Source organism: Cupressus sempervirens, chromosome 5 (assembly GCF_028749045.1).
Source record: "Cupressus sempervirens isolate cs-2001-9-10 chromosome 5, ASM2874904v1, whole genome shotgun sequence".
Classification (NCBI taxonomy): Eukaryota; Viridiplantae; Streptophyta; class Pinopsida; order Cupressales; family Cupressaceae; genus Cupressus; species Cupressus sempervirens.
This window is the reverse complement of record NC_143122.1, coordinates 1056994351-1057010680: the sequence shown is the minus strand read 5'-3', so window position 1 is coordinate 1057010680 and position 16330 is coordinate 1056994351. Positions and strand designations below refer to the sequence as shown.

General features: G+C 33.8%; 1 protein-coding gene across 1 annotated transcript; it reads left to right on the top strand.

The window, feature by feature from the left end:
• The first annotated feature begins 549 nt into the window (after positions 1-549).
• LOC149559598 (uncharacterized) lies at positions 550-3175 on the top strand. Its single transcript, XM_089831528.1, has 8 exons — positions 550-654; positions 819-1047; positions 1509-1756; positions 1850-1914; positions 2051-2145; positions 2267-2385; positions 2504-2872; positions 2978-3175. The coding sequence occupies exons 1-8, from the start codon at positions 550-552 to the stop codon at positions 3173-3175; spliced, it is 1428 nt and encodes a 475-aa protein (XP_089687654.1).
• The last annotated feature ends 13155 nt before the right edge of the window (positions 3176-16330 follow it).

Sequence of the window (16330 nt, the reverse complement as noted above, 5' to 3'; positions counted from 1 at the left end):
AAACAACATAGTAACTCCATATCAACCTTGGTGAATGTTAGGGGAGAGACACTCTCTTCTTCTCAGGATATTTTCAGGGAAGCTGTCCAGTATTTTGAGTCTTTATTTAGGGAGGTTTCACAGGGGGACTCGGTTGAAGAGGCCCAGGTCCTTTATTGTATTCCTTCTTTAGTCTCTTTGGAAATGAAAGAGCATCTTATGAGTGCCATCTCTTTGGAGGAATTAGAGGGGACTATTTTCCAGATGAAAAAAGGAAAAGCTCCAGGTCCAGATGGCTTTCCGATTGAGTTCTTCCAATAATTTTGGGATATTATCAAGATAGATTTACTGGCAGTTGTTTAGGAATCCTAGAGGAACAAGCAAATGCTCCGGGCTCTGAATTCTACTTTCCTTGCTCTCATCCCCAAGGGGGAAGGGGCTGACCGGATTAGTCAATTTCACCCTATCTCTCTTTGCAATGTTATTTATAAAATTATATCTAAGTTGATAGCTAACAGGTTAAAAAATTGGCTTCCAATGTTAATTTCTTAAGAATAGAGTGGCTTTGTGATGGGGCGCCAGATCTTGGATGGGGTGGTTGTGGCGACTGAGAATATTCATTCTATGGCCAATTCTAAAGACAAGGCTATGTTCATTAAGTTGGACATGGCTAAGGCATATGACAGAGTCCATTGGTCACTTCTCTAAAGGGTTCTAGGTGCCTTTGGTTTTGAGGAGGAATGGATTTGGTGGGTTATGAGTTGTGTGAATTCGACTTCTTTCTCAGTCTTGATTAATGGGGAACCTCTAATCTCTTTGGTGCTTCTCGGGGATTACAGCAGGGCGATCCCCTATCTCCTTATTTGTTTCTTCTTTTGGCAAAAGGTCTGGGCTGGTTGATAAAAAATAATGTTGAAGGGGGCTTTATTCAGGGCTGGCAATGGGGAGGAGGTCTTATTGTGCAATCTCACCTACAGTTTGTGGATGATATGGCCTTGATGGGTATGGCTACCATTCAGGAGGCTTCTAATATACACAAAGTGTTGGATTTTTATCTTGCTGCTTCAGGTCAGATGATTAATGAGGACAAATCTTCGATTTATTTCTTTAATACTCCACTTTCTATTCAGAGGAGAATCACTCATATTTTCAGATTCCAAATTGGAAGTCTTTCGATGTTCTACCTCGGCATTCCTATCTTTGGTGGTAGGCATTCTAAGGAATCATAGCAGGTCATTCTTGACAAGTTTCGGGCCAAAGTTACTCATTGGACCCACCGCTGGCTATCCTTTGCTAGTCGGTCCAATTGATTCAATCTATGGTTCAAGCTCTTCCTCTCTATAGGAGTATGGTTCAGGTGGCGCCGTTGAGCTTTGTTAGGGAACTGGATTCCTTAGCAAGATAATTTTTATGGGCTGGTAATCTATCTTCAACCAAGTGGAGTCTTGTCAAATGGGAGGTTGTCTGTAGCCCAAAATAGTTTGGTGGTCTTGGTTTACGACAATCAGTGCTAACTGGTACTGCTCTAGCTGCTAAATTGTATTGGTGTTGGTGTGTGGAAAAGGAACAGGTTTGGGCTAGAATTTTGTCTCTGAAGTACCTTCTAGGAATCCCCCATAATGATATTCCTCAGTATGGTTTGTGTGGGAAAGGCTTTGTGATTTGGAGTACTCTCAAGAAAGGAGTGGCGCTCATTAAGGGTGGCTTACATTGGATCTACAAAAGTGGCTCAGAGGCTCAGTTCTGGCATGATGCTTGGGATGGGTATCCTCCCCTGGTTGTTCAGTATCCTCATTTGCGTAGGTTGGCTTAGAGTTTCTATGATGCTGGATGGTCAAGAGTGTGCGACTTTAAATCTTTTTCCCGTCAGGGTAAGCTGGTGGAGGCTAGGTGGAAGAATCCGGAGGAGTGGCCTATTTTTGGTTTGGAAGCGGAGTGGGCTGAGCTCTAGTTCATTCTTTCAGGGCAGGACTGTAATGCCCTTTGGGGTGAGGATGTGTTGGCCTAGTCCCCTAATCCCAAGGGTGTTTATACTATTTCCTCTGGTTATTAGGAGTTGCTCTCCCAACAGTTGGTGGGAGGGGAGGTTCAATGGTGGAAGAAAGTTTGGAGTCAGTTTTCTTGGCCAAAATGTAACTGCTTTATTTGGACCTTGGTTTGGAACAGGTGCCTGACTTGGGAAAATATTCGGAAGAGGGGTTTTTCTGGCCCGTCGAGATGTATCCTTTGTGGTAGTGAGGAAGAAGACTCTATGCATTTATTCTTCCATTGCTCTTTCACTCTACAGTTATGGCATTTCTGGTGGGATGTTTGGAAATGCCCATGCATTCACGCCTCCTCTCTGACGGATTTTTGGTTGAGACTGGGGAGGCCCCCATCCCTGGCTCCCTTCTTGTAGGATTTTTGGTATATTGGACCTACCTTTTTGCGATGGCAAGTCTGGCTAGAACAAAATTGGAGAATATTTCGGGGAGAAGCTTTGGGGATTCAGCAGGTTTGGATTAGAATTTTGAGAATGATTCAGGACACTGTCTTAGCTAAAAGTGAGGTGGTGATGCCTCTTGAGAGGGATGATGCTATAATGGTTGACAGGTTTGGAATTCAAGGAATTTCTCCAGACTCTGCCTGTGTTAGGAGAGGAAAAAGGGCAAAACATAAAGTCCAAACGATAGGGAAGTGGATGACCCCTCCGGCTGGCATTTTAAAAGTTAATACTGATGGTTCGTCTAGGAGAAATCCAGGGCCTACTGGTATAGGTGGGATTGGTAGGGACTCTTTTGGAAGGGTGGTTTTTATATTTTCAGTCAATAAAGGGATGCAAACTGTTAATAGAATGGAAGGGTTGGCTATTCTTTATGCTTTGCAGAGGGCATATGCTCTGGGGTGGTGCAAGGTGATTTGTGAATTTGACTCTCAGGTTCTTGTGAATCTTCTACTTGAGAGGAAGTGTTTGGATGTTAGCTGGGAGTTGTCTTTGATAGTGCAACAAATTTAATAGGTTAGTTATTTGATGGATCCAGTGTCTTATGCCCATATTCCAAGGGAGTGGAATAGGGTAGCTGATAGTTTGGCAAAGTGGGCATCTGGAAATGTAGATGGTTGGCGGATTGATGAGTGGAAGCAGCTGCCAGGTGAGTTACGTCAAGACTTGGAGAGAATGTTGATAGAGGATGTAAGTGGAATCAGGGAGAGTTGATTTTGCCTCTATGGTTTTTCTGTGGTTTCTAGTGTATCCTGGGGTTTAGGCCCTGTTCTAGTTTGTACTGCTTTGCTCTCTTCTTCAATAAAGTTTTTACCCCTCTTTTTTCAATTAGAGACACTTTCTTATTTAATTCAATAACTATATTTAATTAATTAGGAATTACTCCTATTTAATTAAATAACTTTGTTTAATTAATTAAAGAACAACCTTAGCCAATCGTGGCATGTTGTGATGGTTAAGTTGTTACGTTGTTATCCTTGCCATCAAGGTTCAAATCTCATGGGGATGAGGTCCCCCGTTTGTGGCCTCACTGGTTCATAGCTCCAGGTCAAAGCGTTTACCCCTCTAAAAATAAATTAAAGAACAGCCTTCCATTTAATTAAATAAAGAATAGCCTTCCATTTAATTACATAATTTTTTTAAATTAATTAGAAATACCTTTCCTATTTAATTAAATAGTTACATTTAATTAATCAAGATAGGCGTATTTATTAAATTAAATAAATTTAATCCCATAGTACATTAGCCTTAGGAGATAATTTAATTTAATAAAGTATAAATGCTTTTAAATTAAATCAAGTAGGTTTAATGTGACTAATATGAGTATGTACTATAGGAATTAAATAAGAAATGTGATGAATGCAGATTAGGGTCTTCTGCATCTGACAATTAAGTCAAGTAGCGAGTTAGATCAAGAATGTGTCTAGTGAAATAGGACTTTAGCAATGATCAAAATAGACCAAAATTGGTATAATGGCAATGAGCCAATTTTGGGGTATTACAGTCCAAAGGTGAAATCTTGCCATTCAAAAAGTTTAGGAAAGTAGGTGTTTGATGAGCATAGACACTTTCTCCACAAAAATCATAATTATTGAATTGCTGACAAACATCTTTTCAATGGAAAAGAAGAGACAACATCAAATTCGTGAAGAATGACACCTCACATGTGGAAGTTGGAATACAATAGAATGAATCATCGAGGTAATGTCATTCCATCTGATGCAAGTTTTCATATGAAATTTAAATTTGGATACTGTCTTTTGTTTACTAATGATATAATTGATGTTTGTGAAGGTCATCAAGGCATTAATGAGAAACTTCCAAAAGGACTTAAAAGCTATCCTAGACAATTTAGTAGGTTGTCGTACTACAAGCACCTCCCAATCATGCATTTGTTTGATGCTATGCATATTGGAAAGAATGTAATAGAGACACTATAGAAAATATTGGATGGAAGGCATGACAAAGGAAAAATTGGTCAAAATTTGCAATGACATTGATGAATCCAATCATGCATTGAAATTTTTTGTTGAATCAAATAGAGATGGAAATCAGATTAATATGAGCGCCATTCCTTGGTTATTAATGCGGCAACAAACTGATGCCATATACGAAGCCATAAAAAAACTAAATTTTTCCCACAAGATTTATTACAAACATAAGCAATCTCATATCAAAGAAAGGTGATTTTGGGCCAAGGTTGAATATGCATGATTGGCATACCTTCATCAAGGTAAGTCATATTCTTCTCTATTTACAATAAATTTGTAAAACATCATGTAGTTTTAATTGTTTTACTTTATAATATATTGAAAAGATCATTTCACTATTACTGTAGTACGTTCTGCCTCTATATCTTCCACACAACTTCAACAACATGAGTGTCAAACATGTTATAAATGATCTTGGGAAATATATGAGGTTAGAAGTGTTATTTGTTAGATTTGTTGTATAGAAGTGTTATTAGTCTCATTAATATATTTTTGTGTGATGAATATCTTCTAGGTGTTTTTCATCTAAAGAAATTGATAAAAAAGACATAAAGCAATAGAAGAGAAAAATTTCTAAGCTTTTGTGTGAGATGCAAAAGTGTCTACCTTCAACTTTTTTCAATGCATAAGAACACTACCTCATACATCTAGTTGAGGAGATGAAATTGTGTGGACCTGTACCAACTAGGTCAATGTGAATGGTTGAGAGGCACTTACAATTTTTGAAGGGCTTGGTTCAACAGAGAGCATATCCTAAGGATTTCATGGTTGAGGGATATATGATCTACTAGACCATGGTTTACATTAGTGAATATCTTTCCAAGTTTTCATCAAAGATCCATGTAGATCACATTTGGTATCCCAACTCCATTAACAGATTTGAAAGGGAGTACTTGATAGGGAAAGATAGATTGAGGAAAGTGAGAGGTAATTATAAGATGTTATTGTAGTTAATTAATTCTTATCCATCATCAATATAAGTTATTTCTAACTGGTCTATTTATTTTATACAGTTTCTCGTGAGTGGGATGCACTTCATTTGTATGTTACAAACAATCTTGATTGGATGATGCTATAGATTGAATGATCTCAAAAAAATTCTTGCTCATTAACATGGTAAGGTGTTGCTTCATTGGTTAAAGAATCTCATCGTAATGGAGATCCCAATGTTACATCGATGATAATTTATCTAGTAAATGGTTTAAGAGATGGAAAGGTACGTATAAGTTAATCTATCATCACCCATTTGATTAATATCAACTCAAGGATGGATGCATAATTTTTACATGTTTGAAAAATAACAGGCCAAGCACCACAGGGCTATGTACTACAATGGCCATAAATTTTGTATAAAAAAGGTGAACGAGACTAAGAGAACTTGAGATTCTAGGATAACTTCGATGTTTGAGGTCACCAATATTTCATCTAGAAACAACATGCTTCCTCAACAATCTGAAAACAAATACTATGGTGTTTTGGATGATATAATTGAGTACGATTTTAATTCTTTCCAAAAATTTCTATTCGATGTCAAATGGTATAGGCTATGATTGAATAAAAATGATCCTAATAGAACTCTTATCGAACATGATAATGGATTTATAGTAATTAATACAAGGTCATTTGAGCTAGTTGGAAATGAGCCCTGTGTTCTTCCAAGCCAATGTGAGAAAGTGTTTTACTTTGGCATTCCACATAAACCAGGTTGGTCATTTATTGTTACACATGATCCAAGAGGAAGACTAGTAAAGTATAATATGATTGAAGAAGAAGATGAAGGAGGAGATGATGATGATGATGGAAAAGATGAAGGAGGAGATGATGATGTGAATGATGGCAAAGATGAAGAAGGAGATGATGATGATGGCAGAGATGATGATGGTGTTGATGATGATGGTGATGGTGATGATGATGACAATGATGATGATGATGGTCATAGTGATGATCGTGATGTTGATGATGGTCATTCTGACAATTTGGATGATGATAGTGATAATGATGATTCTTAGCTATGTTTTCGACTACTATCTACGATAATGATGATGTTCATGATGATGAGATGGATGAAGAAGATGATCAATGGAAATGTATTAGGTGTTGATTACTTATAATATGTTTTTTGTAAAGGTAACCAATTAAAAATATACAATGTTATGATTTTTGCGATGTATGCATATTGTTCATGTTATGTTCTATACATAAGTTATAGCATAAGTATCATGTAATTTGTAACTAACTTAAAATAAATGATTTACATATGTAGGAAAGTATACCCCTTTAACGAAGATCGTACAAAGTGACATGGATTGGGAGGTATAAGTTTATTACATGTTTTCTTTCTCTTTACTTTCAACATTAACTTTAGGAAAACTTTATCAATATTAGCCTCATTTTATATCTTGATATTTCATTCCTTCAACTATATATCCCATTTGATGGGCTCCAAGTACCACCAAAAAGGTATTTTTTAGACATGTCTTCCTCAAGTGAGGGAAATGTGGGAATAGAAGAGGATAGTGAGACATGTAGTAGGTCTACGTAAGAGAGACAAACTAGAGGACAAAAGATCAGAAGAAAATTCAATAAACACATGAAATTTTTCCTTGCTCAAGGGGGGTCATGTTCTTATGATGATGAGACAAAGGGTGACATCAACATTCCCTTGAGGTACACACATCTTGAAAAAGAATGGGTACCCAAGGAATTACCTCCAATTAACATTGTTTTTTTTGTTAACGAGAGGATATATCACATTGCTCCATCATCATTACATGGTTTGGGCCTATTTTCCATGGATGACATAAAGGTTAGTTATAACAAGGTTGTTGAATTGATGGAGTATGTATGAACTTGTTACAATTACAAATACTGGATGCAAATAGTTCAATATTAAAAAAAAAAATGTGTAGGTATGCACTGTCAACAAATTATGGAAATAAAAATGATCAAAGTAAAAGATTTGATGTGTACATTGATGGAAGGCCAAAAGAAATAGGGAACATGGAAGGTTTTATAAATAGTAGGTGTCTTGGGTCAACTAATAAGCAACCCAATTGCATATTCAAGGCGCATGAGGGAGATCATGTTTTTTTATGTGTGATAAAATCAATAAGTTTAGGGGAAAAGTTGTTAATAGATTACAATTTGAATCACATAAATACAAAGAAAGATACTATCATGCGACTTAGAAGTACTATATATGTAAAATTTAAACTAATTACTTCCAATTAGAACTCTAATATACAATATACCATTTTAATAATAATTTTTTCTGCTAAGTGGACTGTTCCTTTGATTATGCTGATGTTTTTATATATATTCTTTGTCTTAGGGTGACATGGTCAAGCCATCAGATGGTAGAGGCATGGATGTTGCTTCCACCCCTTCTCTAGTGCAAGCAAACCTTGTTAGAGTAATAAAATATAGTCTTATTAATTAAATCATTTTGATTTATTTATTAAGTCACTTATCATCTCTACTATACTTAAGCTAAACTTCAGGCATATAATAATTAATTATTATCATGAATAATTAATCATTATCATGCAACCTAGGTTTTACCTATTAGGGTTTTGATCTCCTTTTATAAGGATGGATCTCTTTGTAATTTATTCATTCACTTTTGACAATAGCTATCTCTCTTTTGGCTCATCTATGGATCTAGAAATTCCAACCTCCATAGCTTTTTTCTTCTCTCTTCTTTGATAGGTGTTTGCATGCAGGTGATTCTTGGGAGCTGTGGAGTTGATCTTTCATCAACTTCAACATGGTACCAGAGCTCCAAATCTTCATGCCCTTATTATGTTTATGAGAAGTTTTTTCTTGAATTTTAGATTTGTGCTTTAAAAAAAAAAAAAAATTAGAGGGTTTTAGTTTTCAGAGTTATTTTGTATTGGATATAGGGGGGTCATTTTTTTTGGTGCTTTTTGAGCCCAAACGGACCTCACCATTGGATTCATAACACCCAAAAACCTTATTTTCATATAAAATTTGTCCAATTTGCACACAGTTAAAATTTGAGGCAAAAAATTGTTTCCAAATTTGGGCACACTTCCTGAGGCAATGATTTATTTTTTTACTAAAAATAAATAAATCAAAAAACAAAAAAAAAAGGTAGAAAACACTTTATTAAAAAAAGAAACGCATGTTTTTCTAAAAAAAAAAAAGTTTCAAAAAGCACTTGCATGCTTTCTTTTATTTTTTATTTTTTTAAAATCATGTGATGCCTACATCGTTGAAGGATGCATATGTCAGCAAGGTACTGATGCATGTTAGTCTAGGTACTGACACATTTCAGTCCAAGTATGGACACATGTGTAGGTGTGATGCCAACAATTTTGGAGCCAAAATTTGATGACCTTCAAATCGTCTCTTCTTTGATTTGTTTTGTCCTCAGAAGTTATCTATGGTTTTTTGGCCATATCTTGGTCATACGATTTTTTTTTGACAAATCTTATATTGGTGTAAATCTATATTTGAGCTCGTCATGATGGTGTAGGTTATTTGGACTTTTGATGCTGTTTGGTTTCCTGTTTATGTAGTCAAAGCCAAAAGTTCTATTTTACACTCTAGAAAAAACATATCTTGAGCATCTGATCTCTAATTTAGGAATTTTTTATATTGTTGGAAAGGTCTTTGAGAGATCTTTATAGTGATTTTAGTTTTTTTTTTTTCCCAAATTCTTCTCCATGCACATTCTATCTAGTCTTTTGCATTTTTGCATTCTGGCAGATATCTTAGTTGTTTCAGGTTCGAGGATCGATTTTGTTACTTCAGATGATTCATCATGGGTTGTACTATTTGTTGTATTATCCTTATGTCTCTATTGATCTTTATTGACATTATTTTGTAGCATTTTTGAAAATGCACTAAGATAAAGTGTCAGTTTATAACATTTCGAGATCTTGCACATCTTTGTGTTTTGTTGTACTCACACTGCATTATAAAGTTCCTTGGGAAGTTTTATGTTGGCCATATTCACCATCTTCCTTTGTCAAGTGAGTGTTCCTTCCATGAAATTAGCCTCATGATGTGTCAATGACATGTGCCAGTATAGGTGATTGTACTTCTTTTGCACTCAATGTTCATGGTTCTTCTTTCTGCAGGAGATATTGCATTCAATTTTAATGTTCATGTCTTACCTCTCAACATTATAGAGGGTTATTTTGGTTCTATTTCTTTCTTGGTTCAATGGAGTGAGTTGTGTATTCAATATTTGATCTTATGTACTAGGTGATTGCAGTGGATGGATACCTATGCATTTCAGTGAGATGAATCATTTACCATATTGACATTCTTTCATTCCTATTTTTGGAGGCCATAAAGATACCTTCCATCTTTGATTAATCATCTCTTCATAGTCTTCTCTACCTGGTCATGTTCTATACAGTGGAGGTTCTTCAGATCAACAGTTTGATAGTGTTTACAGCTTCATGTTTCAATGGTGTTCTTCATGATCATCTTTTGTTCCTATGTTTTAGAACATTCTTTCCATCTTTTTTGGGAGTAGGGTTTTTCCCATGTGGTTTTATCTATTTCTCCTCTTTACAAAGTTTTGGTTTTGCTTGGGTACCTCATCAGGTCTTGTTGTTAGGACCCAATTTTCTTTCAATAGTAATTTTGCTACTCCCTAAGTTTATCTTAAGGGGGGGTGTTAGAGTAATAAGATATTTCCTTATTAATTAAATCATTTTGATTAAATTATTGAGTCCCCTATTATCTCTAGTTTACTTAAGCTAAACTTTAGACATATAATAATTAATTCTTTTATCAATTATTATCATGCAACCTAGATTTTACCTATTAGGGTTTTGATCTCCTTTTACAAAGATTGATCTCTTTGTATTTTTATTCATTCACTTTTGATAATGGCAATCTCTCTTTTTGCTCATCAAGAATGTCTCATTTATGGATTTGACAATTCCAACATCCATAACTTTTTTCTTCTCTCTTTTGTGATAGGTGTTTGCATGTAGGTGATTCTTGGGAGCTGTGGGGTTGATCTTTCTCCAAATTCAACAAACCTTTTGTATAAAATTAATGTAATTTTAATTTTACAAAATGTCAGATTATTATGTTACTTTCATGAAGGTTTTGGACTTGTTTTGATTTTTTTACTGATTTTTTTTTGTCACAATTTGATTCATACGAAAAGGGAAAGGGAAAGGAACACATTGCATAACAACAATTACTTGCTGATATGGCAGCCACTATATTATGCAATGATGACATCACATATAGAAGTGACCTTGTTAGCCTATGTAGAAAGTGTTGGAAGCATGCATGTTGATGATACTTCCATGGGGGAGTATTGTAGAAACATGATAAGATAATTATCATGATGATATGTTACATTCATGACTGTGTTTATCATTGATGTCAACATAGCAATTTTCTGTGGTATCTGACAGAATAATAGTGGAAAGATCAAGTTGGTACAAATAGATCATTGAGTACTTTCACTAAGTGAGGTTAAAGGGACATACTACTAAGTGTGTAGTATATGCAACTAACCTCAAAAGCACAAGATATTAAATTTGGAAGAAGTTATGCAAGTTTTGGTGAAGATAGTTTTGAGATAGAGTTTATAGAGGCATGCTCTGGTAAACTTGTTATATCTCTTAGTAGATTTGTTATTCTGTGAAGCCAAAGTTAAACATGTGAAGAAGATATTCTAGAGATGATGTAGCTAAGCTCGCTCATCATAATATTGCATGTATGAAAAGTTATTCAAGTTACAAGGCAAAAGATTAATGTCATCGCTAAGTGTAATGTGTTCTTAATGAGGTCGTATAATAATTAATTGAGAAGGTGTAATAGCCAACTTAGGGAATTTTTTTATAGACTTGGTATACAGGGAAAATATTTTCCTTTATCGTGATGATGTGTGTGTGATACATGAAGAGATTGCAAAGAGCGAAATGTGAAGATAGGTAGAGCAGAGAAAATGTGAAAGGAACTTCAATGTCGAGGTTTTATTGTGTGATCCAAAGTTTGATACTTGGATCCAAGGTTTATGAACTAGTCTATAAGGTCAAACAGTGATTGGTCTGGTTAACAAGAAAAAAGAAAGAAGTGAAAATTTAGTACATACGATTATTCTGCAAGGAATGTTTGAGAGATCAGTTGGATAGTGAGTTCGGTGATCTTGCCCATAAGCTATTTGGATAGTGGGTCCTTCTATCTTCTACAACTCCTAACAGGGTTGGAATATTCTAAAAAAGATTTAAACTCTCCTATCAAGGACTCATATGTACTAAATGTCGTAATAGACTCCTAATAGGGTCCATCCTCTAACAAGGAATATTTATATTAGTACATTATCTTGTGGGCATCATTCCCACTCAAATTTTCTTCATGATTATTATTGATAGTTTTATATTACTATTGTCATGTTCACTCTTCTTCTTTACTTAACCACTTGTATTCATTCTTTGATACTTAAGATAATTGATGTATGTGAAAAACTCATATATCTTTTCTAAATATAATTGTTGAACCTTTATGATGATATAGTCTTAAATAAATATCCTCTTGACCACTTCCATGTCCATGAGCTTGTGATGATATGAATCTAATATCTATGTTGTACATAACAGTCAGTCCAAAACTTTCTATCATTGCCTCTGATATGATTCTGTTGTCATTGTCATAAAATACACCTCTAAAACTTTCTATATATGCCTTTGATATCTGTGTTGCTCCTCATTGAGAATGCCCTTGATTAATGTCTCCTTTTATTAAAATGTGGGAAATAGGTACAAATAACTTACAAAACTCGATTGAAAGAGACTTCTTTCCTTAAAGTCTCAAATAACACTTAAAACTAATAATGATTGATGTAAGAAAAATAGTCTATAGTACCATTTTTAAATGATTTTTCTTATGTTATAAATTGATATGATATATGAGAAAAATGGCACTGGCATCTTTGATACAACAATTAGGCATATATAAGATGATTTTGGTCTATATATCTACACTTAGTCCAATGCAACAATGTTAAGATTATCTCTGTTGTTTCTAATATGATTGATAACAATTATGCAAGGATGATCTTTAATTTGAATTGTGCAACTAATAAGATTAGTAGTTGTCTCTGATATGGAAGTGTAAGTAAGCTACAATCTATTCCTACTCTCACTATAATTACTATCTCTCATAGTGATGCATTTTCTATTCTTCATCTATTCATGAAAACTTGCAAGTGTTCTCAATGATGCTATCATTGTGTCTAATTTTGATCCTTAAACATATGCAATCATCTTTCAAATATTGCTTATTGTGATATGATGATCTATTGCTCTTGATATATTTCTATATGACTGGTTTTGCTTATAGTGGTATAATGCTTACCCTCAACTTGATAATATTTATTTGGAATGACTCATGGGTGGAGATTTTCTCCCAGTAGTGATGCCATCATGATTTTTTAATTATTATTAAACTCTATTAGAGGAAAATAGGGGGACACGACAAATACATTGTATGTATATGTGTATGTATGTATGTATGTATGTATGTATATGATTATTTTTTAGGTGTTGATGATTTCGATATGCCTACTTCACTTCCACAAGGCCTACCAACACTCTGAGATTGCCGACTGCAGGATCAACAACGAGGAGCATGCAAACATCCACACCTGCTGCAACTAGTGATGGTAAATCCTTATTTTTCTACATTTTTTTATGTGTTAAATATGATAATATTTTTACTTTCTTGTTCATTTGAGTATATTATGACATTCACTAACTTTGTAATGTGATAGGTACACATTGTCATGCTGATGGTAGAATTGATACCAGTACTACTGATAATTTACTAGCCTTCCTGGAGCAGCCTGTGTTACTTGTACTGGATCATTGGAGGCATCATTGTTGATGGATGAGAAAGATATGATTCCCTTAAAATTTCCTAACCTTCTAGGTACTTTAAAATTGTAATTGATTAGAGTGTAATTGTAGTTTACTTATTCATAACTCATTTTTTACTAATGATGTGGTGATGATTTTGTAGGAAATGATTTTTTTTATGAAACTTTTTATGATTTAACATTGAAGATATTTGGGCCCACATTATGTAAAAGGTATGTAGCTTGATATAATTGGTTGCTACATTTTTCCGTTCATCCTTGAACTAATTTTTTAATCTAACAATTTTATCTTTGTTAAAAGCTGGACTAACCAATCCCTTGAATTAAAAGATCATCTCATCAAAACTATGGAGGAGTTCTTTGGTCAACATATTTTGAATAGAGCCCAACTTCTAAAAAAAGCTTGCAAAGATCTATAGATTGTGAGAGACCAATACAAAAGGGCTGTAAAGCTCAACCCAAAGTATGAGCATCCTCCTATGGTGCCACATCTAGAGTAGAATGAAATCATTGAGATGCAGAAGAGAAGAGACTAAGGGATAGATGAGTTAACCCACCACTCAACAAAAATAGGTACGTGTCTTATAAACTTCAGTCACATTTTTTTCAAGAATGTTGATTTACTATATTCTTCATACAGTGAGAATCATACAAGCAATGTATTCTTCATTCTGAATTTGCACAATATTTGTTGTCTAAGAGTGAGTAGTGATGCCTTTTGTCATTGCATGTTATTTATAAGAAGGTTAGTGCATTATCCTAAAAGAAGTGTCATGATGAACATATGCAAATACAATGGGAGAAGGTCAGAGAAAGCTTTAGTGTGACACATTTTCTACCACAACTACAAATAATTTTGAAGGAATTGCATTCTCATGTTTTGTCTGTCTTTTCAACATACTATCAGCTCATCCCAATATGAAGTGATGGAAGCCATTAACATAATTATTTTAGGAAAAACTTAGAATTTCCTTCATTAATGTTCAAGAATTAGCTAAAAATATCTCTCTAATCCATACGCATCAAACTTTACACTAACTTAGCCTATATATATATATATATATATATATATATATATATTATCTACATCTTGATATTAGATTTTTTTAGATTATATAAAAATGTTAGAAATATGTTAGATTAGATTGATGTGTCCTACAACTTGTATATATATTATCTGCATCTTTCTATATGTAAAAAAAAATATATGAAAAATGCTTGCATTTAGTTAGTAATTACAAAAAGGAAATTTTAATCTAGCATTAATTTTCTCTGACAACTGAATTTGATTGAGTCTTCTTAATAAAAATAAATTATGTAGTAAATATTTCAAATTTCAAGCATTCATAAGATATGAGTAATGATGTCCTTAGAAAAATTAAATGGAATATTTTTCTCAAGGAATGAAAAATCTTGGATTATTCTTCCAGGACATGCTTTGATGAAGAAACTATATTTATAAATATCAGAGAAAAGTAAACACAAATTTGTCATTTATCTGGAAAAGACTTATATTTTTGTCTTGCACTTTTATATGGAGTTTTCATAGGTCCAATAAAAGCATGTCACATTTAGATGATAAAATGGCATGTTTTTTTCAGGGTAATGATAGTGAACAATTGACATATGAAATCACCAACTAGATAGGTAGAGTGGTAAGCATAAATGCTTTTTTTTCCTAGAAAACCAATGTAGTTCTACACTGTAAAATAGTTTCAATGCCATTAATTTTAGGTAGAAAATAAATATCTTGCTTTAAGCAGCCTAAAAATTGCAAGGAAGCAAGCTTGTACTCCACTAACACAAATTTTCATTAAGGCCTGAAAATAGAAACCAATATATTATAATGCCTGCTCTTGAGATATAATCTCTATTAAGAGAGTTGATATATTGTCATATTTGTAACTCTTTTTTGTAGTATATAGAAGTCGATTCACTAAATAAAAACAAGACACCCTTTGATGAGTTAATCCTTACAAGTTATTATATCTAACACATAAAAGCAATTCTATATTATATTGATGTTTGCAATGTGTAAGTTAGACTCTAGATACAAAATGCATCTCATTCAAGAGTTTGTGATTTTATTTCAAATGTTAACCTGTTAAATAGTTTAATAGAGAAGATCAGCCGCGTTGATTATGGATTTATATAATCTAACATATTTCTAACATTTTTCAAAGTTTACATATATAGGTTGTAGGACACATTGAAGGCAACACAAGCAAGGAAAGAGAAGGTTGGCCAACACCATCTTAGTACTGGTGGATACATGAAAATTCACTCATGCCTTGTAAGTAGTAGTAAATGAAATTTCATATCAATTTTTTTATATAAAATTACAAATAAGAAATAAATTAATTATTGACGATATTATGCAAAAAAAATAGGGCATTGAATTTAATCTAGCACCTATAGAAGAGGACAAACAAATTGGCTTCAAGCAAGGCTATAAAGCTGTGGTTGCCCACCACCACACAGATTCCAGTGGCCAAATAGGTGTAGAAGATTCTGGTGCAGTGTTGACACATAGGTAAATAGGCCAAATGAATAATAATATTAATGAGAACTTCATGACAAATGATCTATTTGATGTTAATTTTGAACAACGATAACAATGCGCACATGAAATTTCACTGTAGCCTACTACTCTCGACAAAAATCTTACTCATGATGACAAAGGCACGGCTCCTACACATGATGCAAACCTCAATGTACATCACAATGATATAGGTACATATTTAATTTATATTTCAAATTAATCATGTAATTATTAATAAAATTTAGCATCTTAAATTGCAATTGGTGTAACCTTTATGTGATATTTTTTGAGTATGTAGAGCGTGATATTAGTGTCGAGCATGTTGAGGTTGGGGCTGAACAAAATGTGAAAGTAGATGATGTAGCACTATCAAGTAAAGAAAAAACCATGTTATGTTCTTTAGATTAGTGAAATACTTATAACATAAAAAAAAAAGTTTAGAATTAAACCCATTTATTTCT